General features: G+C 34.5%; 1 protein-coding gene across 38 annotated transcripts in view; it reads left to right on the top strand.

The window, feature by feature from the left end:
* Window positions 1–27178, top strand: part of LOC114333727 (alaserpin) — a 305048-nt gene that overhangs the window by 67086 nt on the left and 210784 nt on the right. The window contains exon 4 of one of the 38 annotated variants that reach the window (XM_028283687.2): window positions 21105–21322. The exons of 33 other annotated variants lie outside the window; for them this stretch is intronic. In XM_028283687.2, the coding sequence (XP_028139488.1) occupies window positions 21105–21241 (137 nt within the window). In that variant the 3' untranslated portion in view covers window positions 21242–21322. Of the gene's footprint in view, window positions 1–8867; window positions 9080–10255; window positions 10469–11962; window positions 12173–16421; window positions 16632–21104; window positions 21323–27178 lie in introns of those variants that run through there. 4 more of the 38 variants (XM_028283685.2, XM_028283690.2, XM_028283689.2 and 1 more) reach the window with 4 other exon arrangements.

Genomic DNA, 27178 nt, shown 5'->3' with positions numbered 1-27178 from the left:
CCTTTGGTACCTCTGAATTTTAATATCAATACTTCGATAAACCTAGATTATGATTCGTTAATTATTCTACTTGCAGAAAAATATTGATTATTTATTAACTTATTAACTTATTGATTAAGAAACTGATAGATTTTATAATATTAACTACTATAACAGCTATTGATTTGCAGTACTAATATACAATAATCGTATTTTAACCCAAAAATGCGCATTAAGAGGATGGGTACGTATTTTCGGCTGCAATTCTATTCAAATGGGGATTCATTTTTTTCGAATCCTGAGAAAACTAATAAGTATTTTTGAAAAATTTAAACGCAGAATTAAATATTACGTTATTGGCGAGAGCCGAAAGTCCCTGAGAACTTCTATGTTTATTTTAATAAATTACAGGGGTGAGAAACTAAGGGAAAATTTAGTGTGATATTTAATTTAAAATATCTCATTCAAAATAAACTTTTTATTTATTCTAAGGGACTTTCGGCCCTCGGTAATAATATAGTCTTTCATTCTGCGTTTAAATTTTTCAAAAATATTTATTGGTTTTTTCAGGATTCGAAAAAAATGAACACAATGTCCGTGGTAATATTTCCAAATCTATCTTTGTCATACAACGCACTCAGTCGAATAGAATATTGTCAGCATACTGTCAGTAAGACAGTGACAATCAGTGACAATTTTAAATATTTGACATGGCATCGGGAATATTTTGAGTTGTTGATTAAATAAATAATATTGATATACAGTGTATTTGATAAATAATTGATTTAAGACGTGAACTTAATAAAAAGTTATTTATTGTGTATTATTTTTGACAGAGAATACATCAGGATAACATATTTTGTGATCCAAGTATTTTGTTGTTAAAGATGTTCAAAATTGTAAGCGTTCCATAGTAACAATATATTATTAAGGAAACACCTTTTCTCTTTTCTCGATTGAGTATTAGTTGTTGTACATATAAATTATTACAATCACTGAATACATAGTTAGTGAAAAAATTATCAGTAGTAATTGCACAAGAGCTCTAAAATTCTATATTAATTTTAGAAATCAAGTGTAATTTGTTGCGATTATTTCATGAATAAAATTGTTCAAAACCAAAATTTTATTGTAATTTATATATGTAAGTACAAATTAGTACAATTAAACAAACAGTTGTTATAAATATTAATTTGACGGTTGAAAGTCATCACTTTTATAATTTTTAAAACATTAATTGTCATTAACGTCACTGAATGTACTTTTTCGTAGCAACGAAGGGCATCTGACGTAATATATTTAACGACGGGAAATTATCAAAAATTATCGATTTAATTTAGATTTCTGTAGTTTTCTATTGGTCAGAATCTCCTATGAATGAAATAATCAGTAGTAATTGCACGAGAGCTCTAAAATTATTGAATTTTTCCCGAGTGACACTGTGACAGTTTTAATTTCACTCACACCCAAAGGCGAGTGAAATTATGTCGAAGTGTCACGAGGGCAAAAATTCTATATTAATTTTAGAGTTCGAGTACAATTTGTTGCGATTATTTCATGAATAAAACGGTTCAAAACCAAAATTTTATTGTAATTTATTTATGTAAGTACAATTAAACACAAAGTTTTTATAAATATTTGACGATTGAAAGTCATCACTTTTATAATTTTTAAAAGATTAATTGTCATTAATGTCACCGAATGTATTTTTTCGTAGCAACGGAGGGCATCTGACGTAATATACTTAACGACGGGCAATTATCAAAAACGATTTAATTCAGATTTCTTTAGCTTTCTATTGGTCAGAATCTCCTATGAATGAAATAATCACATTTATTAACTGAAATAATAATTGGCAACTATAAAAATAACAGTTATCCAAGAACATTCAAAAGCCATCTCTTTAAATTAATGATGACATTTTCAAGTAGAATGACATTCTACTAATGCTTACATATCCATACCAGTATGAATTTTACTACACGTAATTTGCCGTATAAAGACAGAAAAAGTAGGAATACCCGTAAAATAATTGCGAATTATGTACCGATGGTCTTAAATTAATAGGGACATTAAACTAGAAAAAGGTTCAACATTCTCAACATTATTAAATTTGATAGTATAAAAACATAAGCAAAAAATTGGTCCTAGCGATTAGATCTAACTGTTAAGTTAGAATATTATCAGATAAGGTAGTCGATACTAATCCAAAAAGAGAATAGTTAAGGCGCCAGAGGGGTCACCGTGTCCTTTTCAATTCTGATGGATTTCTTATGGTTTCTTATGGATTTTTGATTGCTGATTACGAATTTCGAGAGTGGATTTCGATCCGAGTGGTCAAAAGATTGTTATAAATAATTTAATTGTTTATAAGGCTATGGCTCCTAAACTAAAAGAGATAAAAAAAAATTTCAAATAAAATTTATGAAAACTGAAGAAAAAATCGTTTACTATACTTAAATCCAACAATTAGAACTCACGATATTGTAAATTAAGTGCACAATGCAAATTACAAAATAAGTATTTTTCGAAGCTTTATCGATCGTAATTCGGCTCCTACGCATGCAAATGAGCTTTAGAAGGTCTCATTTTAAAACATAATTAATAAACTTCCAAACGTCTGACGTCCATTAGGTTTGTAAAGTGCCTTCTGTAAATTATAAGATGGTCAATTTGAACTGTAGTGGTGTGTCCATTTGGTGATATCCAAGTTGCTTTATGGATATTCTTATGATTAAAACGTACTTCACACAATTAAGTCTTTGTAAGCTGCCATACTAATAAGTCTTGAGCCATTGTCATTAGTAACGTCGTGAAGGTTGTGTTTACCAATATAATCTTGGTAGCATATCTCCTTTCCTATCTGGGCGTTCATGTGTCCAATGATTATTGTCATTTTTTGCACAGTTATCATATGCTCTTTCGAAGTCTTCGTAGAATAAATCTTTAATTTCTTCGTCTTTTTCCTCGTTGGCGCGTGCACGTTGATCAGGCATATGTTGAAAAATTTTCCTTTTATTCGAGGGATGCATAACCGATCATTTATGGCTTTAAAACCAATAATATTTTTTTATTTTCTTTGATACTAGGAACGCAGTTCCGAACTTATATCGGTTCGGGTTGCAGCTGTAATAGATATCATGTTCTTTTTTTTGCATAATGCCCGTTCCTGTCCATCTCATTTCTTGAATGGCTGCAATGGCTTTTTTCGATTTGGCTACTGGCAAGTCAATCGCCACGTATTTCGTAGCTCCGAACAAATCGTTTGATTTTGTATAACATACTAATTATTAATTCATTAGACATAAACTATCCTATTAAGTGCAATAAACTCTACAAAAAGTGCTAATTAGTCAGTGTAAAATTTGCAATCTAAAGTGCCTTTTGGAACAGTTTTTGTGAGTACATTTTATCATATTCGTAAACCTTATCAGCATATTCACAGTAAAAACTTTACAATGCCTACGTCACCTAATTGTGGGAATTGTTTAAAACCGATACCTGCCAACGATCGAAAACTTCAGTGCGATGGATGTAAACGACAAATTCACATCGGCTGCACAGAGGTTTCACTTGACGATCGGGTAACCAGACAGAAAGTTCGTGGTATTTGTATTCTGTGCAACTCTTGTAACACAAACGTTGCTAACATTTCTCAAATTAAGGATCTTTTATCTGATATCAAATTAGATATTAACAGTAAAATGGATGCATTTGATAATAAACTGGCCGAATTAAATGAAAAATTGAAGCAGATTGACTCTCTTAAATCAGTAGAATTTGCGGATAATATAGCTAACGAAGCTGTTGATCGTATTACAAGAGCCAAAAATGTGTTAATCAGAGGCGTCCCCGAAGTGGGTTCTACATCTCAGGCTAAAAAAGATCATGACAATAATGTTATTACATCGGTATTGAGTTCTGTTGGGTGTCAAGAAACTCCGCTGAGTTTTTACAGGGTTGGCAAACCAAATCAACGTTTCCCTCGTATGTTAAAAGTGGTTATGTCTTCCGACTATTTTGCTAAACAAATTCTACGCAACAAATCCAAGCTTTTAGAAGATAAAGACACTGAATCCTTCTCCATAATTGACGACAAAACTCCAATTCAACAACAACGTCTGAAAGACCTTCGAAGCGAACTGGAAACTAGAAAAAACAATGGTGAACGGGACTTGACAATTAAGTACATCCAAGGCATTCCTAAAATTACTACATTTCGCCATTGACCCAAACTCCTCTATGTTCAACGATTGGCTACTTCTTTATACAAACATTGCTTCACTTAATGCTAAATTTACTGAATTTGTATGTAATATTCAATTAATAACACCTCATATTATCTGTATAGCTGAAAGTTGGTTGAATAATAATATTCCTGACTCTTTAATTGCCATACCTAGTTACACTATTTATCGTAAAGACCGACAAAATCGCGTAGGAGGTGGGGTCTGTATTTATCTTTCGGAGTTAATTACTAATAACTTTTCTATTTGTGCTAAAGATATTCAGACTGCCGGATTAGATATTCTTCACCTGACTATCACCAGAAATTCATTTACCATGAATCTAATTTGCTTGTATCGTCCCCCTGATACCCAACCAGGAACTGATAATCTTTTTATTGAATTACTTGAGGAAATATCACTTCTTGACAATCTTGTTATCGTAGGTGACTTTAACTTTCCCGATATCTCATGGCCAGCTATTTCGTTAACTGACGGTGTTAGCTCTCATAATTTATTTAAAAATTTTATTATAAATTCCAACCTGTCGCAACTTATCACCAAACCTACTAGATTTAGACTTAATAATCAACCATCAACGGTCGACCTGGTAATTACAAACGAAGAACAATTAATTTCAACGATAGACATATCTTCTCCAATTGGAAAATCCGATCATGCAGTGATAACTTTCCACATTCAGTTTAACTTATCGAAAAGTCTTAACAAAATGTATACAAAGACTATAACAGTTACAGATTTCTTTAAAGTTAATTCCGCTTTACATCAACTTAATTGGAATAACCTTTTTCATAACTTAATCGATCCCTCGTCAATGTGGGACACTTTTCTTGACACTACAACTAGAACTATTTCAGTTCATACAACTGAACGTCAGCTGTTTAGAAATCAATTAAAACCTTGGATCAACCTTGCCGCTACACGCTTAATTCGACATAAACGGAAGCTTTGGCAATCTTATAAACGCACAGGTTCCCTTGATGATTTTCTTGTTCACCGTAGATTTTCCAATAGAGTAAAACAATCTTTGCTAAACCTAAGGAAAGATTTTGAAGAATCTATCATTGCAAGTGATAATAGTAAGAAAATTTTCCGGTACATTCGCACATCTTTATCGTCTAAAGTCTCCATACCATTGCTTCAAAAAGCCGACGGGTCTTTATGTTCTTCGAATAAAGAATCCTCTGATGCTTTATCGCTGTTTTTCACTCAGGTTTTTACAGATGAACCTAATGATGCCGTTCCTCAAATAATGTGTCCACGTTTGCATGCAACTCTTAATGACATCTCTTTCACACCGGAGGTAATTAAACAACATTTACGGAAACTACGCAACAATTCATCGCCTGGTTTGGACGGACTAACCTCCTTTTTCCTAAAAGAATGCGCAGATTCTGTAGCAATCCCTCTATCCCTTATGATGAATACTTCCTTTAATCAGGGTTATCTCCCTTCATCGTGGAAATTGGCTTCGGTTACTCCTATTTTTAAGAAAGGCAATAAACTTGATTGCAATAATTATCGCCCAATCAGCCTAGTACCTATTGTCAGCAAGATCATGGAAGCCATTATTTCTGAAGCTATGTCTGAGTTTCTCCTTCACGAAAATGTGATTCCTCACCAACAACATGGTTTTATTAAAGGTCGTTCAGCAATCACGAATTTACTCCATTGTGTTAACGATTGGTCGTCATCTTTAAACGATCGGCATCCTGTTGACGTAGTCTACTTAGACTTCTCCAAAGCTTTCGACCGTGTTCCCAAGCGTCGACTACTAGCTAAATTGGATCACTTTGGTATCCGCGGAAAGTTAAACCTTTGGATTCAGAATTTCCTATCTGATAGGTATTTCCGAGTTCGTGTTGGGGAAGCATATTCATTAGATAAACCTGTCAAGAGCGGAGTCCCACAAGGATCGGTACTTGGACCACTTCTCTTCTGTGTCTATACAAGCGATCTTCCACTCATTATATCTAGTAAGGTTTCCATTTACGCTGATGATACCAAGTTGTACGTTAATCCTATTGTTAACCAACATGTTCTTCAACATGATCTCGATACAATATTGAAGTGGTCCTTGGAATGGTTACTTCCTCTAAACATTGAGAAATGCGTTGTACTACACATTGGCAAGAACAACCCGTCACTACCGTACTTTATAAATGGACATCCCTTAAGCTCGGTAACCTCCCACAACGACCTCGGAGTGATAATTAACAGTGACTTAAATTGGTCGGAGCATATTGTGTCGGTGTGTAAACGTGCAAACTCGAAACTATTTCTGATACGTAAGTGTTTTACACGTATTTCTTTAAATTCCATGTGCAGACTTTATTCAATATACGTCAGACCTACTCTTGAGTTTGCAGGATCGGTTTGGAATCCAGATCTCGCTCGTGACAAGGTATTAATCGAAAATGTGCAGCGTAAAGCTACAAGACTCGCATTCGGCCGCGTAAGACCTTGTTATGAAGATAGACTCACCATGGCTCATCTAACGACTTTCGAGCGTCGACGTCTTCGAGGTGATCTAATTTTGTGCTTCCGAATTCTGAAATACAACTTTGGAAACCTAAATACCATGTTTACCATAAACCGAGATGATAGATTAAGAGGCCACCAATACAAATTAAAGAAGGAGCAGGCAATAGCACGGTCCAGAGTAAACTTCTTGCCTAACAGGATATTTAATATTTGGAATAATTTAGATCGAGACACCATATCAGCAACTACAGTGAATACGTTTAAAAACAGACTGGATACGACAATATTTCATACATAAAAATTGCACGATGTTAAATTTTCTATGGATATTTTACTAATATCTCTTATTTTATGTAACTGTCAGTAGTTATTTTACATTGTTATTTTTCTTTGTTTTTGGGCATAATAGGAGCTTGCTCCTCTGTCCTTACTTGTTATGTAATAATAATAATAATAATAATGTCTATTCGGAGGGTTCATTACTGGCCATTCAGGATCAGGTTATACCAACCAGAAATTACCTGAAATATATCATCAAAGACCCTCAGGTTCAAAACGACAGATGCCGATATGGATGTCAAGCCCAAGAAACCATCCAACATCTTACAGGGGGCTGCCAGGCATTTGCTGCAACTGAATACAAGGAACGGCATGACGCAGTGGGAAAAATCCTTCATCAAGAGATAGCTATCAAGCTGGGACTTCTCCAAACAGAGCATCTCCCGTATTATCAATACGTCCCTGAGAGTATGCTTGAGGATGGCAACTACAAGCTATACTGGGACCGCACTGTGCTCACAGACCAAACAGTGGCACATAATAGACCAGATCTCGTACTAGTTAATAAATTAACAAGACAAACAACACTAATTGATGTGGCGATACCTAACAACAATAATCTACGTAGTAAATTTACTGAAAAGATCGCCAAGTACAGAGATCTAGAAATTCAAATACGGAGGCAATGGAGAATGCAAAGTACCCAGACGATACCGATTATTATGTCTACTACTGGAGTCATTCCGAAGACTCTCCTCGAAAGCATAAAAAAGCTGGGTCTGAATGAACATCTTTATAAGACCATGCAGAAAGCTGTACTACTCGCGACGGCCAGATGCGTACGAACATTTCTGGGAGATACACCTGCATTCCAAGTCACCTAGGGCTCGATAACACGGAAAGAGTCCCACCAGAGCTCAATCCTTTTGATACCGTAGGTATCTGGGATGAGTCAATTTTCCCCTTAGAGGGAGTGTGAGCCGTATGGCTAAATCTGGATGTCTATTCTATATTTTAGGAGTTGATCTTGGAGCAGATTCAGTCCCGCTGTCCTATACAGTGTTCTTACATTCCAAGTACTAATCTTTAAATCATTGTCCTTAGTTCGGTGCCTGGGTCATCGTCTTGAGTTCAGTCCGGCTTTTCTATCTCGAGATTTCGTACAAATATGTTTTTACGGGATGAGGGAGTTAGCCTCATGCCCTACCACTTTTCGGAGGACCATTTCTCCCTTCCTCGTCAGCCCTGACCCCTGACCCTGACCCCACCTTCCCTGTGAAAGTAGTCATACTTACACCATGTGAACAAGTCAAACCACAGCTCAGATGTTACCTGGGGCATATTAGTAAAATACTTTAAACATCCATGCTTAAGATAGCATTTTCAACCGATGTTTCCTTGACGGATTTCTTGTACAGGGCTTTGATCCACATATTTTTATAAAATTATATCTTGGTGGTTAGCATGTAAATTTCACGTAAGCACTGATGATGATTGGTAAACTAATCGAAAACTAGTTATGTGATTGTGATGTAGCCCTTTTTAGGGATTTTAAATATAATATTATACCTTTTATAAAATATTTTATTGTTTTTTGTAATTCATGGTATACAGCTAACTACACGAAAACTTTTTCCTTGTAAATTTTCTCTGTCTCTATTTTTTTAATTGTTGAGTATTCTTGACAAAAATTATAAATAAAAAATTCAACTTCTAAAATATATATGTATAGCATACTCTCTAAAATCCATATATCTCGTAAAAAGGCTAAAGAATAATGTTTAAGCCCTACATTTGGATATAGTTAATAAAATGCATGCTATTTTTGCCAATGCAGTACACATACACATCCAATGGAAATTCTCTTGTGTATTTTAGTTATGGTGGCGCCTAGTTCATCCTTGTATCCTCCACCAACCATTAAAATATACGAATTTAAGGCAGATCGTCCATTCCTATTTTATTTAAGAAGTTATGATCAATTTATGCTATTCTCAGGAAGATTTACCACATATTGACACTGCAGATATAGTTTTTAGATATCGAAATCATACCCTGTAGGTTACTAAACAATAAATTGTATTGAAAAACCTTTTCTTAATTATTGTTAATAGGTCTGGATCACGCGTATGAAAAAAAAGTTGATTAATAGCAAGCTGAAAATTTCTCAATAGCTTAAGGGTGTCTAGTCGGATAAACTTTGATATATGGGATCACTGTAACAGGGGCAGTTTTAATTGTGGAACAGGTTAAAAATTTGGAACGGTCAGACCACGAAAACGGCACATTTATTTTGTCCGACAAAACAGACTTAAACTCTCCGAACAGAGATTAAACTCTTATGCAAAAATCAGACCGGTATTTATCACCTGTCATAATTCCTGTCATTTGACATATTCTACATGTTCCGCTCATTAAAACGACCATTTGGTGATAAATAGGAGTCTGAAGTTTGCATGAGAGTTTAATCTCTGTTCGGAGAGTGCGTTCTGTCGGACAAAATACATGTGCCGTTTTCGTGGTCTGACCGTTCCAAATTTTTAACCTGTTCCACAGTTAAAACTTTCCCTATTCCAGTGTTCCCATATATCAAAGTTTGTCCGACTAGACACCCTTAAGGTATTAACAAATTTTCAGCTTGCTATTAATCAACTTTTTTTTCATACGCGGGATCCAGACCTATAAGTATTCACGACAAAAATAATAAATAAAAATGAATGTATCCTCTAAATTATCTAGCATGGCCACAAAATGTGATCTTTCAGTATTAATTTTCTGTCCTACGTCTAGACCTAGATCGTAAATAGCTCTTCATCGTTTAGGTTATTCGGACCATTGTATTTATGTGTTGGTTCCATTTGTTTGGTTCAGTCTGTATTTTCTTAATCCACTAGTTTATTCCTTAGCTTTTGCACATCGGCCCTACATCTACGCCTTCATTTTGTATTCTACGTGCTCTAAATGCTTTATGCGTTATTTTACGAAGTATTAACCTGGTAATTTTTCCTTTTTTTGAAAATCACAGTGCTTCTTGAATGTTCTGTTCCGTATATGTTCGTTCGTCTCTTTTCATATTTGGTGTATGGTATCTTCCGGTTTTTTTTAAAGAGGTTTAAAAAGTTAGGGAATTTACTCAACTTTTTTGTATGCATGCTTTTAACTTTATATATTTTGCTTTTCTGCTATCTTATAAACCTCCAGATTTGCTTTTAAAAGTAATTTAGTGCTTGATCCAAATGTAAAGGTTGAACATTCTTTTGTTTTAGTAATGGTCTTACTTGGAGCGTCTAGGTATCCCCAACCAAGGCCCCGGCCATATGTATTTAACGCAGATCATCCATTCTTATTTTACCTAAGAAATAGTGATGGTTTGACAATGTTTGCAGGAAAATTTAACAAATAAATCTTTGGAGAAATTATGTGAAAATTATTATAAGGTCGATTTTAATTTTGACAAATAAAACATCTTCTGTCCTGCATTTGAGTTGTTAGTTTTCTATCATCCAGTCTGTATATTACTTAAACCTGAAATTTGTTCAATATGTAGCAACCCAAGTAGAATAGAAATTAATTTTACGGCTAGGATAAACAGGTGATAGTTCAATATTAAAGTCTAAATAGTCTCGGCAAGAGAAAGGCTCAGGACTCTTTTTGTTTGGCATTTTTCCTGAAATTTGTTAACCTTAGACTTGTCTAGATTAATTATTAGTCTACATAGAAACGTTCCTGGAAATTGTAGATATTTTATATATTAATATTCTCTATATACGGAGTCTGCTCTTCTCCATACACGGATTCCTAAAAGTGCTTGTGCCATTCTGCTTACTGTCTCTTCCTAGCACTTTCTTGGCTTTTTAACCGGTTTCTTTCCCTGCATTCTAGCGTACACTGCTACTTTTTGGTAGCCAATCTCCCATTCTTATCACATGTCCGGCCCATTGCAAAATTTGTGTTCTAATGAAGTCTGACAGGGGTGTTTCCTTATAAACTTGAGAAAGCTCGTTGTTGTATCGAACTCTGAAGATTCCGTTCTCCCTCACAGGTCCTAGTATTCCCATCGGTAGATTTTTTCGACTGTGTCGAGTTTGTTTTTGGATATTTCTTTTCAGAACCCATGCTTCATTGCCATAGCATGCTATTGGCCGAAATTAGGTTTTATAGATTCTCATATTTATATTTCGGTGGACAATTTTAGACCGAAATACATATATAGGAGAGGGTAAAATAAGCTCTGTTTGCCTGCGATCTTCTCTTCCGTATTTCTTCATACACTGATCCGTCGGCATATATTTCTAATTCCAGGTATGTAAACTTTTCAACCGTTTCAATGTTATCTTCATGTATAATATTTTGTGGGACTACACTTATTAAATTTCTTCCCGTCTGTATCATTATTTTTGTTTTTTTTTCTGTGTTAATTTCCAGACCTGGCCTTTTCTTTTGCGTTTTTAACCCTGCGTGTGTTTCCTGTGTGCTCCTGTTGATGTTCTACTCATAATATTAATATCATCAGCATAAGCGGTCAGTTGAACCGTTCTGTTGCTCAGTAGGTTTCCTCGTCCAGTTTGCATTTACCTAATATAACCGCATACTCCAGTGCCAGGTTAAACAATGTTGTGACCAGCAGAACACGTTCACTATGTAATTATTACTAACGAATGTACTATAATCCATTCTAGATCAAGTTACGCCAGCTCAAAATATCATAATTTTAATACACAAATCTACATACGCTTACGATTGCTGTGCTTCCATCGTAGATATTCGAAATATTGTATCTTTACCTTAAATTCATTAAATTAGCTAGAATTAGAATGTCGGTTTTGTCGGATTCTTTAAACTCAGATAATGTGAAAGAACTTAATTAAAAGTTTGTGCAGAATTGCTACAGAAATAAGTTTAAGCCCTGCATCTTTAAGAAAATGAAGAGTTTTTCCTAAAAAATATAAGCGTTGAATAATCTTTTGTTTTAGTAATGATGATGCTTCTAAGTGCTAGGTATCCTCAACCACGACCCCAACCATACGTATTTAACGCAGATCATCCATTCTTATTTTACCTAAGAACTAGAGATGGTTTAACAATGTTTGTCGGAAAATTTAACGAATAATAAAACTGGAAAAATTATATGCAAATTGGTATTGATTTTAGTTTTGACAAATAAAACATCTAAATATTATGCATGTGAGCAGTTTTGTATCATCCTGTCTAATATTCATTTATTTCTTTTCATAGTTCAACACATCTTGAAGGCCTGGGGTTAAAATATACTTGATATAATAATATGTACTTAGACATATATTTCAAAATTTTTAACACCTTAACAATTTGGAGGGCTTTTCAAGCAATATTAAATTAACTTAATGTTCTCCTCCATTGATCCCTATTCGTTGCTCCTTATTCCTAACCATCAATTCTCTCTTTTCTAAGATCTTCCTCTATCATATCAAACCATTTTTGTCTGCGTTATTATTTCCTTGTTTAAGTGATAGGGCCCCCTTTTTGAATCATCTTTAGCATCGTTCCCTTTTTAATTCTGATCACGTGCCCCATTCATCTCACTCTCAGTGCCTTTATGAAGCGACCGATAATTGTTTCGTTATACAGTTACTTTAGCTCCATGTTTACTCTTCGGACCCAGCATTCCATCGTGCTTTTGCCTCCATAATATAGATGTTACCCAAACCTGAAATTTTTCCAATATGGACCAACCCAAGTAGAAGATACATTTATTTTGCAGCTAGTATATAGGAGGTAGTTCACTATTCAAATCTAAAAAGTATCTATTACCCCGTTGATAGCACGGTTCAGAACCCCTATTTTGGTTTTTTATAGTTTATGAAATCTGTTAGCCTTACCATGATGGAAAGCTGGATTATTGGGGTTAGATTTGGAATGTGATTTTTATAGCTTAATTATGCGTCTAGTTGCATCCCTAGAAATGTTGTATCAAAATATCCTCATTTTAAAGAAAAATCCATATTTTACCTACTAATTGCTGTGCTTCGAACGTAGACATTCTGCATATTGACCTTCACCTAAATTTCATCAAATTAGGTACATTACATTAAACAACTTACTTATACTCCATCTAATTTACTTACCGTTGCACGTCATCAGCGTCATAGCCCGTGACGTCACATGATACCAACACGAAATATTTAGGCGGTAGGTGTGTTCGTTTTAGAATCACTTTGCCGAGTACACTGGCATTACAGCCACTAGACATATTTTATTATATACGCGTAGAAATAATATTTAGAGATTTCTATTAACTTTAACTTAAAGAAATATACAATAATATGTTTAATTTAATTTGTATAAATGTAACTATAATCGAACGAAGGTGATATTTTGGCATAAATTGGTAACATTTATTTGACAGTTGCGGTGATGACACTTCATATTTGTTTATATTCTTTACTATAAGTATTTCTTTCAATATATTTACTGTTTTTATTATGTACTTTAACTTAAGATTATAACTTAATTATTGTTTTCTATTTCTAAAGTATTTTTATTTATTTACATTGAATATTAATTTGTTTTGCTGTATAATCCACTTCCGCAAAAATTGTGAGATTTAAAATGAATTCAAGAATTTTTTGTAATTGCGCAACAATGTCAACTTAAATCTCTAACGTAGATAATGACGTGCAACGGTAAGTAAATTAGACGGACGTAGTTAGAAAGGAGTCGGTTTGTAGGTTAGGATTTTTTCAACTGAAATAACGCGAAAGAACGTACTTAAAAAGTTTGTGCAGAAGTGCTAAAGAATAAAGTGTAAGTCCTAAAACGTTATGAAACTTAAGTACAGTATGCAATAAAATAAACAGTACTATAATGAATATTGAAATGTTTATGATGATTTATATATCTAGTATACATGATATAGCCTTGCAAACATTATTCACGACGTCCACCATAAAGCCGATCATAAAGATGCCCTCTGGTACGAAAGAAATCTTTAATTCTAGTCCGCAATTCTGGAATGTCAGACGGTGGATCCGTCTGCATCCTTCATCATCATCATACAACCTCTTCTGTCCACTGCTGGACATAGGTCTCTCCCATTCTTCGCCACTCTTCACGGTTCTGTGCTTCTTGTTGCCATTTCTTGGATATTCGGTTAATGTCGTCCACCCAGCGTGTTGGTGGTCGTCCTCTGCTGCGTTTGTCTTATCTTGGGCACCAGTCAATTAGTTTTCTGGTCCATCTTGAGTCTTTCAGTCGCGCTATGTGACCTGCCCAATTCCATTTCAGCTTGGCTATACGTTCAACGACATCAGTGATACCTGTTCTTTTCCTTAAGTCTTGGTTCCTTATTTTGTCTTTTGTTGTCAAGCCGAGAATCGATCTTTCTATTCACCTTTGTGCCACTCGCATTTCTAGTGCTGTTGTTTTTGTGAGCGTGAGAGTTTCTGCTCCGTATGTCATAATAGGAAGAACGCATTGGTCAAATGTCTTCCGTTTCATAGCTGTCGGGATGTTGCTCTTAAAGATGTCTCTTAGTGAACCATACGCCGTCCAAGCAAGTGTTATTCGTCGTTGAAATTCGCAAGTCTGATTGTCCTTGCCTATTCTGATTTCATGACCGAGATATATTATGTACTTTTCTGTCAATTCTACCACTTGATTTTGGATGGTTAGGTGTTCGCTGGGAACTAAATTTGTTATAAATTTGGTCTTACTGATGTTCATTTTAGACCTATTGTTGAAGATACGTTTTCTAATTCTAGAAGCATTTGTTGTGCTTCACCCAGATCTTCGGTAATAAGTACTATATCGTCGGCAAAACGCAGATGATTGAGCATTTCTCCATCTATTTTTATTCCTCTATTTTACCACTTTAGCATTTTAAAGGCGTATTGGAGGACCGCTATAAATAATTTTAGGTGAGAGAGTGTCGCCCTGTCTCACACCTCGCTTGATATGAATTTCTCTGGTAGTATCATGTAGTTTTACACGCATTGTGGCGTTTTGGTATAATGTTTGCACTAACTTTGTAAACCGGTAATCTATTCTACTATTGTTCATAGCAGTTATAATGCTGTCCAATTCCACAGTGTCGAAGTCTTTGTGAAAGTCTACGAAGACAAGTACCAGTGGTCTGTTATATTCTATCGACTTTTCTATTAAGGTTTTTACTGTTTGTAGGTGATCGTTTGTTCCGAATTTTGAGCGGAATCCAGCTTGTTCTCGGGGTTGGTAGAAATCTAACTTTTTTTCTAGTCTTGTCGTAATTATTCGGGTAAACATTTTATAGATGTGGTTCAATAAGCTGATTGGTCTATAGTTTTCTAGGTGCGCCTTGTCTCTTTTCTTGTGTAGTAAAATTGTTACTGCATTGTTCCATGTTTCCGGTATGCAACAATCTGTTAGACAAAGGTTAAACAAAATTTTTATTTGGTTGAGAAGGGCACGTCCACCCATCTTTATAGCTTCTATTACGACTCCATCTTCTCCTGGCGCTTTGTTGTTTTTCATCTTTTTCATTGCGTCCAGGATTTCGCTTAGTGTGATCTCTGGCATGAGCTCTGAACCCTGGTTGATAACTTTGCGTGATGCAGCGGCATCCTTCAGCAGTCCCCATATATACGCATCATGTGGCGTTAAGTCTGGTGAGTGGCTATTTCCCAAAATGATCAAGCAGTATTCGAAGAGACTCCTGGGCGGTGTAGCAGGTTGCCTCGTCCTGCTGAAATCATTGTTGATTTTGAGCTTTGATCGTTTTCGCGACTTTTTCCGTATGACTGAAAATAAAACTCTACGATAACATTTTTTTCTGCAAAACTAAGTACCATCTTGAAGCACCTGACATTAACACGATATTAACATACGTTATAAAGACGTATGGAAACCACTCGGTACGTTTCGGCCCAAAAAACATACAAATTTGAGGCATACGCATTTCAGCACTGTTTATTTTGCCGCATACCGTATAGAGATGTTGAAAAAGTGTGTATTCGTTACAAAGTACTCGTTACTTACGAATACCGAAAGTAACGATTACTATACAGAGAGACAAATCGTTACTTTGATTACTCTGATTACTTCGTTACTTCGTACTAATCGTGTCAGAGCGAGTAACGACTATTGTATCTACAACCAGTAAATACACTTGATTACTTTCTACCAATCGTATCCCAGCGAGTAACGGACGGGACCGATATTTTACGAATGTTATCGAATATCGTTATCGGTATGAAGCGTTCTAAGGGTGTGAGGGTGAGGACTGAGAAATACGATTCTCGATATGATTACCGGTACTCAAATACAAAAGTAATCATAGTAATCAAAGTAACGAATACTGTAAATGATTACTTTATACAAAAGTAACGATTTGTAACGAATACTCGAAAGTAACTATAATCAACATCACTAATACCGTATTAGATCCAAATTTAAACGTTAAATAATCATTTGTTTTAGTAATAATGTCAGATGGAGCATCTCCTTTTTCCAAACCACGGCCACGACCATACGTATTTAACGCAGATCATCCATTTTTATTCTACTTAAGAACTAGGGACGGTGTAACAATGTTTACAGGAAAATTCAATGAATAATAAAACTACAGAAAATTTATTATAAGTTCGATTTTAATTTTGACAAATAAAACATCTTGTGTTATGCATTTGAGATTAAGTTTTTTTATTTAATCTAATATACGCAGTTAAAATATCAGGTAGGATTCTTAAAGAATTTAACGTTAGAACGGCACCATCAATCACAAAAGTTTAATGAGAAATCATTTGTGAAAGGTATAAACAATCTATTAAAAACCCTTTAAAGAACAGAACGTTTTCGATTTTTTTTAACTCCTTTTCTTTTTCTTCATCTTTAATGAAAAGTCCGAAGTGTCGTAACAAATAATGTTCTGGTATGAAGTTGTCAATACTTACGACTGAATACGTTTCACTTTTTTGACCACCACCAAATCGGAATTAAGTTCAAGCGAGTTAGTTAGTCTTAATGGACGTTCACAAGAAGGCGCCAACCCTCGTTCCCTGGTATCGCTCGTACTCGTAGTATCGATCGCCAGATAAAATAAATGCATTATGTTAAATGCTAAACTTCACAAAAATTAAGAGTACGATACTATGATACATACTAGGTGAGGATACCATCCGATGGTCTCCGTTATGAACGCACCGTAAGGAATTCCTTATTCGTTAGAAATGTTCGCGTTATTACAAAAATTGATAGACGAACAGAAAAAATCATAAATGTAAATAAATCCTATAACATATTAAAAGCTGTTCTGAGAGAAGTAATAAAGGCCCATACCTAATTCATAGTCCAAGAGGCAGCGCTAAAAAATCTCATTGAATTTACTAAAGCTAAATTTTTCACAGTTGATTACTGTGATTGTGTAGAGAAACATACTGCGGTCGGTCAAGCAAAACGTAGATCAGGGGTCACTGAGAGGCTATCAAAGTTGCTTTCCTACGAAGGTAATTAAATCCATTTACTAAGGCTGATAATCAGTACACACATTCTAAATTAAATATACCTAAATAAAAGTTATTATAATCGGTCCGCTGTATGACGGGACAGAGCCGGTCGGTCAGCCCCAGTGAATGTACAGGGTTATTCACTATATTTTGACCCCCTTGTAAACTGCTTTATTTACAGAATTAGAAAAAAATGTAAAATACAAAAGTTATTCGATTTTTAAATTATGAATTTTTGACATATATATCGTACTAGTGACGTCATCCATTTGGGCGAGATGACGTAATCGACCATTTTTTAAATGGGAATAAGGGTCGAGTGCTAGCTCATTTGAAAGGTTATTCTCTTCCCTATTCAGTAATATAAGCATTAACATGATTAATTCTACACGGTGTCCAAAAACAATTTTTTTAATTAAATTAATTGTTTAATTATTACTTCAAAAAGTTTTTTTGGACACCCTGTATAAATAATCATATTAATATTTATAGTACTGTATAGAGAATTGAATAACCTTTCAAATGAGCTAGCACACGATCACTATTCTCATAAAAAAATAGTCGATTAAGTTTTCAAATGAGCTAGCACACGATCACTATTCTCATAAAAAAATAGTCGATTACGTCATCACGCCCAGATGGATGACATCACTAGTACGATATATACCGACCGACCGGCTCTGTCCCCTCATACAGCTGACCGACTATAATAACTTTTATTTATATTCACTTTAGAATGTGTGTACCGATTTTCAGCCTTAGTAAATGGATTTAATTACCTCCGTAGGGAAGCAACTTTGATACCCTCTCAGTGACCCCTGTTTTTCGCTTGACCGACCGCAGTATGTTTCTCTACACAATCACAGTAATCAACTGTGAAAAATTTAGTTTTAGTAAATTCAATGAGATTTTTTAGCGCTGCCTCTCCGTGTATTACAGCGGTTTGGTCATTATACAATAAATCGATTATTTTAATTCAAATAACGCTTAAGAACTAACTTAAAAGTTACTTTCCCTAAGAAGACCCGAAACTTTCATTGCAGTGAAACTGATGGCTCGTCCAGAAAACCAATGAGTAAGAAACGAAAAACAACAGGTCGAGTTAGGAATGTTATGAGAGATTTGCGAGCAGCGTCTCACGAGCTTGGGCCGGATTGTTTGTGCAAAAGACTTAAATGATTTCAGAATATACCAGAAGAGGGACGAAAACGAATTATTCGAGCGTATAATAAGCTGAGAGATAGAGAAAAGCAGAACTCTTATTTGAGTGGCCTCATTAGAGTGTTGCCTATAGTTCAAAGACGACCTCGAAATGCAGCTCCTAGATATAACGCAGCTTCATTTTCATATAGAGTTCGTTTGTTAAAAGACAATGTTGTATGTGATGTTCAAGTCTGCTTAAAATCGTTCATGTCGCTTCATGGTACTAGTGAGGATAAGGTTAGGTACATAAGGGGTGCTCTGCTTAGTGCTGGTAAATCTCCCACTGACTGTCGTGAAAAACATTCAACAAGACCCCACAAACTTTCACAAGAAACTAAACAAAACGTAATTACTTATTTGAAATCACTAAAAGGGAGATAATCACACTATTCTTTAAAAGACACCAACAAAATTTACCTTCCTGCTGAGTTAAATATTTCAAAGCTACATACCTACCATGTACTTAACTAACTATCCAGAACATAAAATAACATATGAATCATTTCGTGGGATTTTTAAGAACAACTTCAACCTTTCCTTTGGTTATCCACGTAAGGACTTTTGTAGTATTACATGTGATTCCTTTAAATCACAAATTTTAGCGCTTGAGGGAAAGCTTAAAACTGCCACTGAGAAAGGAGAGACAAATCGGAATCTTCAAACAAAACAGAGAGAAAGAGAGGTGAGCGTTTTTATACATTAAAAAAAATTACCGAAAACGTTCCATGAAATCAAACACGATGGAGTCTGTGACCATGGACTTTCAAAAAACCTGTTGTGTACTAACATTACGACTAATGATGTCTACTATCGGCGCCAACTGAATTTTGTAGGTAATTAGAATTAAATATACGTAGATAATTAGAAATTAATATTGAATACTAGACATGTATTTGCGGGCATACGAGCTTTTGTTACTGCCAGTGTGCATGCATAATGTATTTGTTTAATTGATATATATTATTCAATATTGGCTTGATCTTATGGATCTTTTTAGCATATTTTTACAACCAGACATTTGGTGTGTTCGGACGACCATAGCGGCTGGCTGTCAGCAGAAATCGGCTGAGTGGTTATATCCAGCCGTGATAGGGAAAGGTTAGTAAATCTCTCAGCGGCTGACTTCCAGCGGTGACGTCTGACAGCTACTGCTGGCTCAGCTGTCCAACCGCTGTGGTCGTCCGAACGCACCCATTGTTCTACCTCTTGTTTTTATTTGTAGCATTTAGCTTACTTGTAACCGTTAACCTGAAGGTGCTCTGCATATTGCATATAAAGAGTGAAACCGGTCGTCAGGAGTTAACGGGAGTGGGTCTAGGACGTTTCATCGCCGCCAGTTCATCGCCGCCAGTTCATCGCCGGCCGTTTCGATTCCGCCGGTTCATCGCCAGTCAGTTAATCGCTAACTGATATATTTCCGAATTTTCGACCAATTTTCGACATTTACATTTATTATTTATTTTTAGTATTAATTAGAAATTCTAGGAAATGCGAGATGTGACCATTCCCGTTACCATACTTAATCTTTTAATAGACTTTGAAACTTTTATAATATAAAATATAATTTAACATTACAAATTTAATACTGTTTAGTATCAAATTTAGGGGAAAGTAGAAATAGAACATATAAAATAATAATATTTTTTATCTATTTATTTGTCATAAGTTTTAAACTGAATTTAACGTCGTGTCGTGTCATCTCCCATAATACAAGATCAACTGACTAACTGGCGATGAAACGGCCGGCGATGAAATGGACTGGCGATGAACCGGCGGCATCGAAACGGCGGCGATGAACGGGCGGCATCGAAACGGCGGTGATGAACCGGCGGCGATGAAACGTCCCATTCCGGGAGTTAACAATAAATGACTGCGAGTACGTCTGTCTTTTACTTCATTCAAAATGAACTCGCATGTGCAACCTATATAACTTTTTAATACTAGACTTTTATCATCAGAAAGGTTTGAAGTATGGTTATAAAAATATGTGTTTGGACCCAATGTCTTTTAAGATTAAAATATCGCGAAAGGACTTAATTAAGGAAAGGGCCGTCGTAGCTCAGGCGGCAAGATGTCTGACTTCCATGCAGGTGGGACGGGGTTCGAATCCCAACACTGGCGAAAACAGATAGACATTTTTAAAAATATTCACGGGTCCCAGGTCGGCTCAGTCTGAATAAAATGAGTACCTTGAGTAAACTCAGGGGTAATAATAGGCGGCTGAAGCGTAGCACTGGCCCAATTACCTTTCTTGTATACCGTAGGCCATAAATATAGTAAACTACCCTGCTATAATCTCAAAGACGCGTTAGCGGTATAAAATGGAAGACTGTTAATATCGTTAACTTAATTAAAAGTTTGTGCAAAGTGCTAAAGAATAAAGTGTAAGTCCTACAACTTTCAGAAAATTAAGTATTAGCCCCAAATATAAGCCTTAAACAATCTTTTGTTTTAGTAATGATGATGGCTGGAGCATCTCTTTATGAAGCACCACGGCCCCAACCATACGTATTTAGAGCTGATCATCCGTTCTTATTCTACTTAAGAACTAGTGATGGTTTAACAATGTTTGCAGGAAAATTCACCGAATAATAAAACCATGAAAAAATAATCTGAAAATTATTATAAGTTCGATTTTAATTTTGACAAATAAAACATCTGTTATGCATTTGATTTGAAAGTTTTCTATCATTTTAGTCTAATACGCGCTATACATATTTATTTTGTTGTACTATTTATTTGTAAGACCTTTAAAATTTTGCCGATATAGCTCAACGATTATAAAGAAAAAAGCTCAAATTCTCGTTTCACTATAGGCTACTATAATTATTATGTATTTTGAAAAAATTAGGTTCAATTCATCTTCAGTTGTTCTATTCCTGCGAATAATTACCTTCCATTATTGAAAATTTTCCTAATATGCTTTTTATTTTTTTAAGTTTTAATTTTTTTCGCAATACTTATCAGGTCATCGCTGTGTCATTAGAACAGAGTCAGATTTTCTATAATTTTAAAATATTTTAAGAAAATAAGTGGTAAAGAATATAGTTCTAGTCTAGAATATTGAACAGAGGTTTTTTTGTCCAGTATATAAATAATGAATATCTACCATCTTTTCTTTTTTTAGTTCAACTCATATTTAAATCTTCGTTGTATGCTCCACCACCTGTTCAGATGTATAAATTTAATGCAGATCGCCCATTCATCTTCTACTTAAGAACTTTCGATGGTTTCACATTATTTGCAGGCAAATTTAATACATACTGATGTTCTAAATACAGTTTGCTGTACCTATTTATTTCTGACAATAAATTCCATTTATTTTTATGTGTTGATTTATCCAGGCTAGATACACAAACATTAATCTAGTACTACTTGAAAAAAAAACTATTTAGATATGGCCATAAATTAAATTAACAAAATCGCATTAATCTAGCTACAAATATTATGGTAGGGGAGCCCAAGCGGGGATTTTTGCAGTTACTCGAGCGCGTCAGATTAGCATATGGGGAGAAACCTGGTACCCTGCAGATGTACCTCTACCATATATTGGCTCTAAAAAAAAATCTATCCTTAAAAAAACTCGAAATTGTCAGATTAAGATAAGGTAAGTTAAGTGCATGCAAAAGAGTGTATATTTCAAAAATCTGACTATTTGAACCGGGCGTAAGGAAATGAGTGAGTCCCAAAATTTCACGAGAGAATAGCGAATATTTCGCGAAATGAATGACAGAGCGAAAAACTAAAAAATATATGCTCAATATTTTTTAAAAATCTATCGAATGATACCAAACACGACTTCCCAAGGAGAGGGGTGGGGGGAAAATTAAATATTTTTAATACGAATCCCGCGATATTTCGTGAAATGAACATCAGATCGAAAAACTGTAAAATACACTTATTCAATATTTTTGAAAAATCTATCGAATGGCATCAAACACGACCGCCCACGGAGGTGGGGTGGGGGGCTACTTTAAAATCTTAAATAAGAGCCCTCAATTTTTATTACAGATTTGGATTCCTTACGTAAAAATAAGTAACTTTTATTCGAAACATTTTTTCGAATTATGGATAGATGGCGTTATAATCGGAAAAAATGATTGTTGGAAATGGAAAATTAAATAAAAAAATGGCAAGCGCCCACTAAAATGGAAAACTTCACTTAACTTTTTTTGATTTTAGGACCTACTCTTTACAACCCAATAGGTCCCCAAAGCGCTCGAGTGACTGCACATTTAGCATACTTTGCTCCCCTACCATTATACCTACTGCATGAAGGTTTTCTATCACCTACTTATTTTCTACATGCCGATGCAATACAAATTGTTTACTTGTTTTTACAAAAAAAAACAAAGTTCTTGGCAAAGTAAGTTTCTTTCTTTTATTTATGCTGAACACCCAAATATCTAGATATTGGTTTAGAAACAATTTTGTTTTCAAGTTGATAAAGACTAACTGCGTCACAAGCTTGTAATATATTTATTCAGGATCAAGTTGGACATTATACCAAACCAACAAGGTAAAGAAGGATATATTAGAACGATCTGAAATATCAACCAGAACAGTATAATAAAAGTAAAAGTGGATGAAGAATTAACTGACCCAATTGAAGCTTGAAATGGGATAAGACAAGGAGAGTCCCTGCGTCCTCTACTGTTCAACCTCTTCATGGGTGAAATAATAAAATATCTGAGAACTAAACAAGCATGCCAAATGGGAGAAAAACAACTTAAAATAATCTGCTATTCAGACTACGCAATACTAATCTCTTAAAGTGACGATGATTTACAACGTATGCTGCACCAATTTAATATAACTGTTAGAAAATTTCACATGTTAATTTCTACAAAAAAGACCAAATGCATTTTGACCAAAAAAGACCAATTTAAGAATGCAAACAGAGCCGCAGGTTGCCTGAATGAAGCAATATGAAGAAATACAAATATTGGAAAAGAAGTGAAGGTCAAAATTTACAAAAGAGTCATCAGACCCATAATGACATACGCAGCAGAATATGATACAGAAAGTCGATAGTAAGACACTATGAGATAGAGTTAGAGCTGCAGATATACGATTTAGATCAGCGATTCTCAATCTGTGGTACATGTACCACTGGTGGTACATTTCATTACTTGCGGTGGTACACAAAACACAAAAAAATTAAAATAGTAGTACTTAGTAAGTCTTCATAATACATTATAAAAATACAGGGTGTAACAAAAATACAGGTCATAAATTAAATCACATATTCTGGGACCAAAAATAGTTCGATTGAACCTAACTTACCTTAGTACAAATGGGCACATAAAAAAAGTTACAGCCCTTTGAAGTTACAAAATAAAAATCGATTTTTTCCAATATATCGAAAACTATTTGAGTTTTCTTATTGAAAACGGACATATGAAAATCTTAAAAAAATATATAGTGAAATTTTATGGGGGTTTTGTTCCTTTAAAGCCCCCCACCCCCCCAAACTTTTGTGTAAGTTCCAATTAAAGTATCATTTTGGCACCATTAGTTAAACACAATATTTTTAAAACTTTTTTGCCTCTTAGTAATTTTTCGAAAAGCTAGTTTTTATCGAGATATTTTGAATATTTGTCAAATCCACCACATATTATTATTTGTATACTGTTAAGTAAGATTTATATAGAGACCCGATAATAATATGAAAATTTATTTGTAAATTACAGATTGAGGTATATTTTTAACCATGTTAAAAAAGAAGCCACATCTCGATAAAAGGTGCCTTATCGGAAAAATACTAAGAGGCAAAAAAGTTTTAAAACACGGTGTTCAACTAATAGTACCGCAATAATAGTTTAATTGGAACGTACACAAACATTTGGGGGGTTTAAAGACACAAAACCGCCATAAAATTGTTTTGTAAACGTATTAAAAAAGAAGTCGCATCTTGATTAAAACTGGTTTATCGAAAAAATACTAAGAGGCAAAAAAAGCTTCAAAAACATTGTGTTTAACTAACGGTACCACAATAATAATTTAATTGGAACGTACATAAAAGTTGGGGGGGTTTAAGGGAACAAATCCCCCATAAAATTTTTATGGGTGCACAAATTTCACTATAATTTCCTGCCATAGTAATGCCACATGTTCATTTTCATTAAAAAATCTTCAATAGTTTTCGATATATCGGAAAAAATCGATTTTCATTTTGTAAATTCAGAGGGCTGTAACCATTTTTGTGTGCATATTTGTACTAGGGTAAGTTGGGTTCAATCGAACTATTTTTGGTTCCAGAATATGTGATAAAAAAAAACTGTAGGTGGTACACGACTCAAAAAGTTTGAGAACCGCTGATTTAGATGCAAGGTAGACAACATTAATAACTGGGCAAAAAAACAGAAGAGTAGAATGGAACGACCACATAAGCCGAAGTACAACAAATGGAGTAATGAGGTCGGCGAGAGACGGTTCCCCAAAACGATGGAATGACAACTTACTGGAGGAACACTGAAAAACAAGCAGAGTTATGTATACATGATAGAATAGAAAGTGTCATATATTGTTCATATCATTGACTGATGAAGGACCACATAAGTACAAAGATATTGAATCTAGAACAACGTTACTAGAAAATCGACCAATACTGAACATAAAGAAAATCAAATTATAAGTAATATAGAAGGTAAATATGACTGCAGGTCCATTGTGAAATAAAAATTTAACGGACTAAAGTGATATATGGAGATTGAATAAAGATTCCTATTATCAATTTATAATGGGTTAATAAGTTGAAATAATGGTTAACTAGGTAAATTCAGGCGAAAAATTATCAGTAGTAATTGAACAAGAGCTCTAAAATTATCGAAATTTTTCCGAGTGACACTTTGACAGTTTTAATATCACGACCCGAAGGGGAGTGAAATTATGTCAAAGTGTCACGAGGGCAAAAATTCGATAATAATTTTAGAGATCATCGAGTGCAATTTACTGCGATTATTTCATGAATAAAACTGTTCAAAACCAAAATTTTATTGTAATTTATTTATGTAAGTACAAATAAGTAATATTAAATACACAGTTGTTATAAATATTTGACGGTTGAAAGTAATTACATTTATAATTTTTAAAACATTAATTGTCATTAATGTCATTGAATGTATTTTTTCGTAACAACAAACGGCATCTGACCTAATATACATACTTGACGATGGGATATTATCAAAAATTATCAGTAGTAATTGCTGCACAAGAGCTCTAAAATTATTGAATTTTTCCCGAGTGACATTTTGAGAGTTTTAATTTCACGAGCCGAAGGCGAGTGAAATTATGTTAAAGTGTCACGAGGGCAAAAATTCTATATTAATTTTAGAGGTCGAGTGCAATTTGTTGCGATTATTTCATGAATAAAACTGTTCAAAACCAAAATTTTACTGTAATTTATTTATGTAAGTACCATTAAACACACAGATTTTATAAATATTTGACGATTGAAAGTCATCACTTTTATAATTTTTAAAACATTAATTGTCATTAATGTCACTGAATGTATTTTTTCGTAGCAGCGAAGGGCATCTGACGTAATATACTTAACCCTACGTTAGGCGCGTCGTTATTGCTGACAAGCTTAGGCGCGTGGTCTACGATCGTAGACCAATAGTTTTTTGTCGTATATTACCGGATTTTGGCAAAATTAACAAATTAGTGGTTAATAGCATGTTTATTTATGTTCGCACTTTGATATTAGATATGTTTTGTTCCTTGGCTTTTCTCATTTTGACAGTGGTAAAATTAAAAACCAATTCATGATTTTTTGGGTCTTTATTCGCAAGTAAATGAAAATGGTCACAAAAATAAGCTCAATTTAGTAAAAAACACAAAATATTTTTTATCTTTGAACTTATAGAATGACCAATAGGGATAAATAATAAAGAATAGAACTAAAAAGTAAAAAAAGAACAAAACTATTAAATGGTCAAAGTGGCACAATTTTAGTCCGTCAAACATTCAGTGCAAATATCCCCAAAATGATCCTTAAATGCAAATGTGTCACATATTTGGCATGCCCTTCTTATTGACATATTGCAAACTCATGCACAAATACAACTTCGTCCCACGTAATTTGTTGGAATATTAGGGGAAGGGGGTACGACTTCTTGAACTCCGAGCAGTACGCGAGCTCGTCGTCTAAGTTCTCTTAGCAGAGAAGGCATAGTTGATCCATATTCAATTGGCTGTTTGATTAGTTCCCATGCTAAGTTTTCAATGAAGTCGCTTCTTGAAACATTTTCATTTATGTTATTAGCTTTTTATGTGCACAGCAGGCTACATATTAGCTTTATATATACAACTAAAAACTGGAACGCGCTTAGTCGCGTGGTCTACGGTTGTAGACCAGTGCTCTTTGAATAATGGTAAAAAAATAATGCAAACAGATCGGCGGCGTTTAGCAAACTGAAGAGTAAGTTGGAAGTATTAGTGACAGCTACTAAGCAGAATGGGGGCGTATGTGCAGTTTTATGCAATTGGCGACCACTTAAAGTAGAGTGGTCTACAATTGTAGAC

The sequence above is a fragment of the Diabrotica virgifera genome, chromosome 2, assembly GCF_917563875.1.
Source record: "Diabrotica virgifera virgifera chromosome 2, PGI_DIABVI_V3a".
In the NCBI taxonomy this organism is placed as follows: Eukaryota; Metazoa; Arthropoda; class Insecta; order Coleoptera; family Chrysomelidae; genus Diabrotica; species Diabrotica virgifera.
The sequence above is the reverse complement of the archived record's forward strand: the minus strand, read 5'-3'. Positions and strand labels throughout refer to the sequence as shown.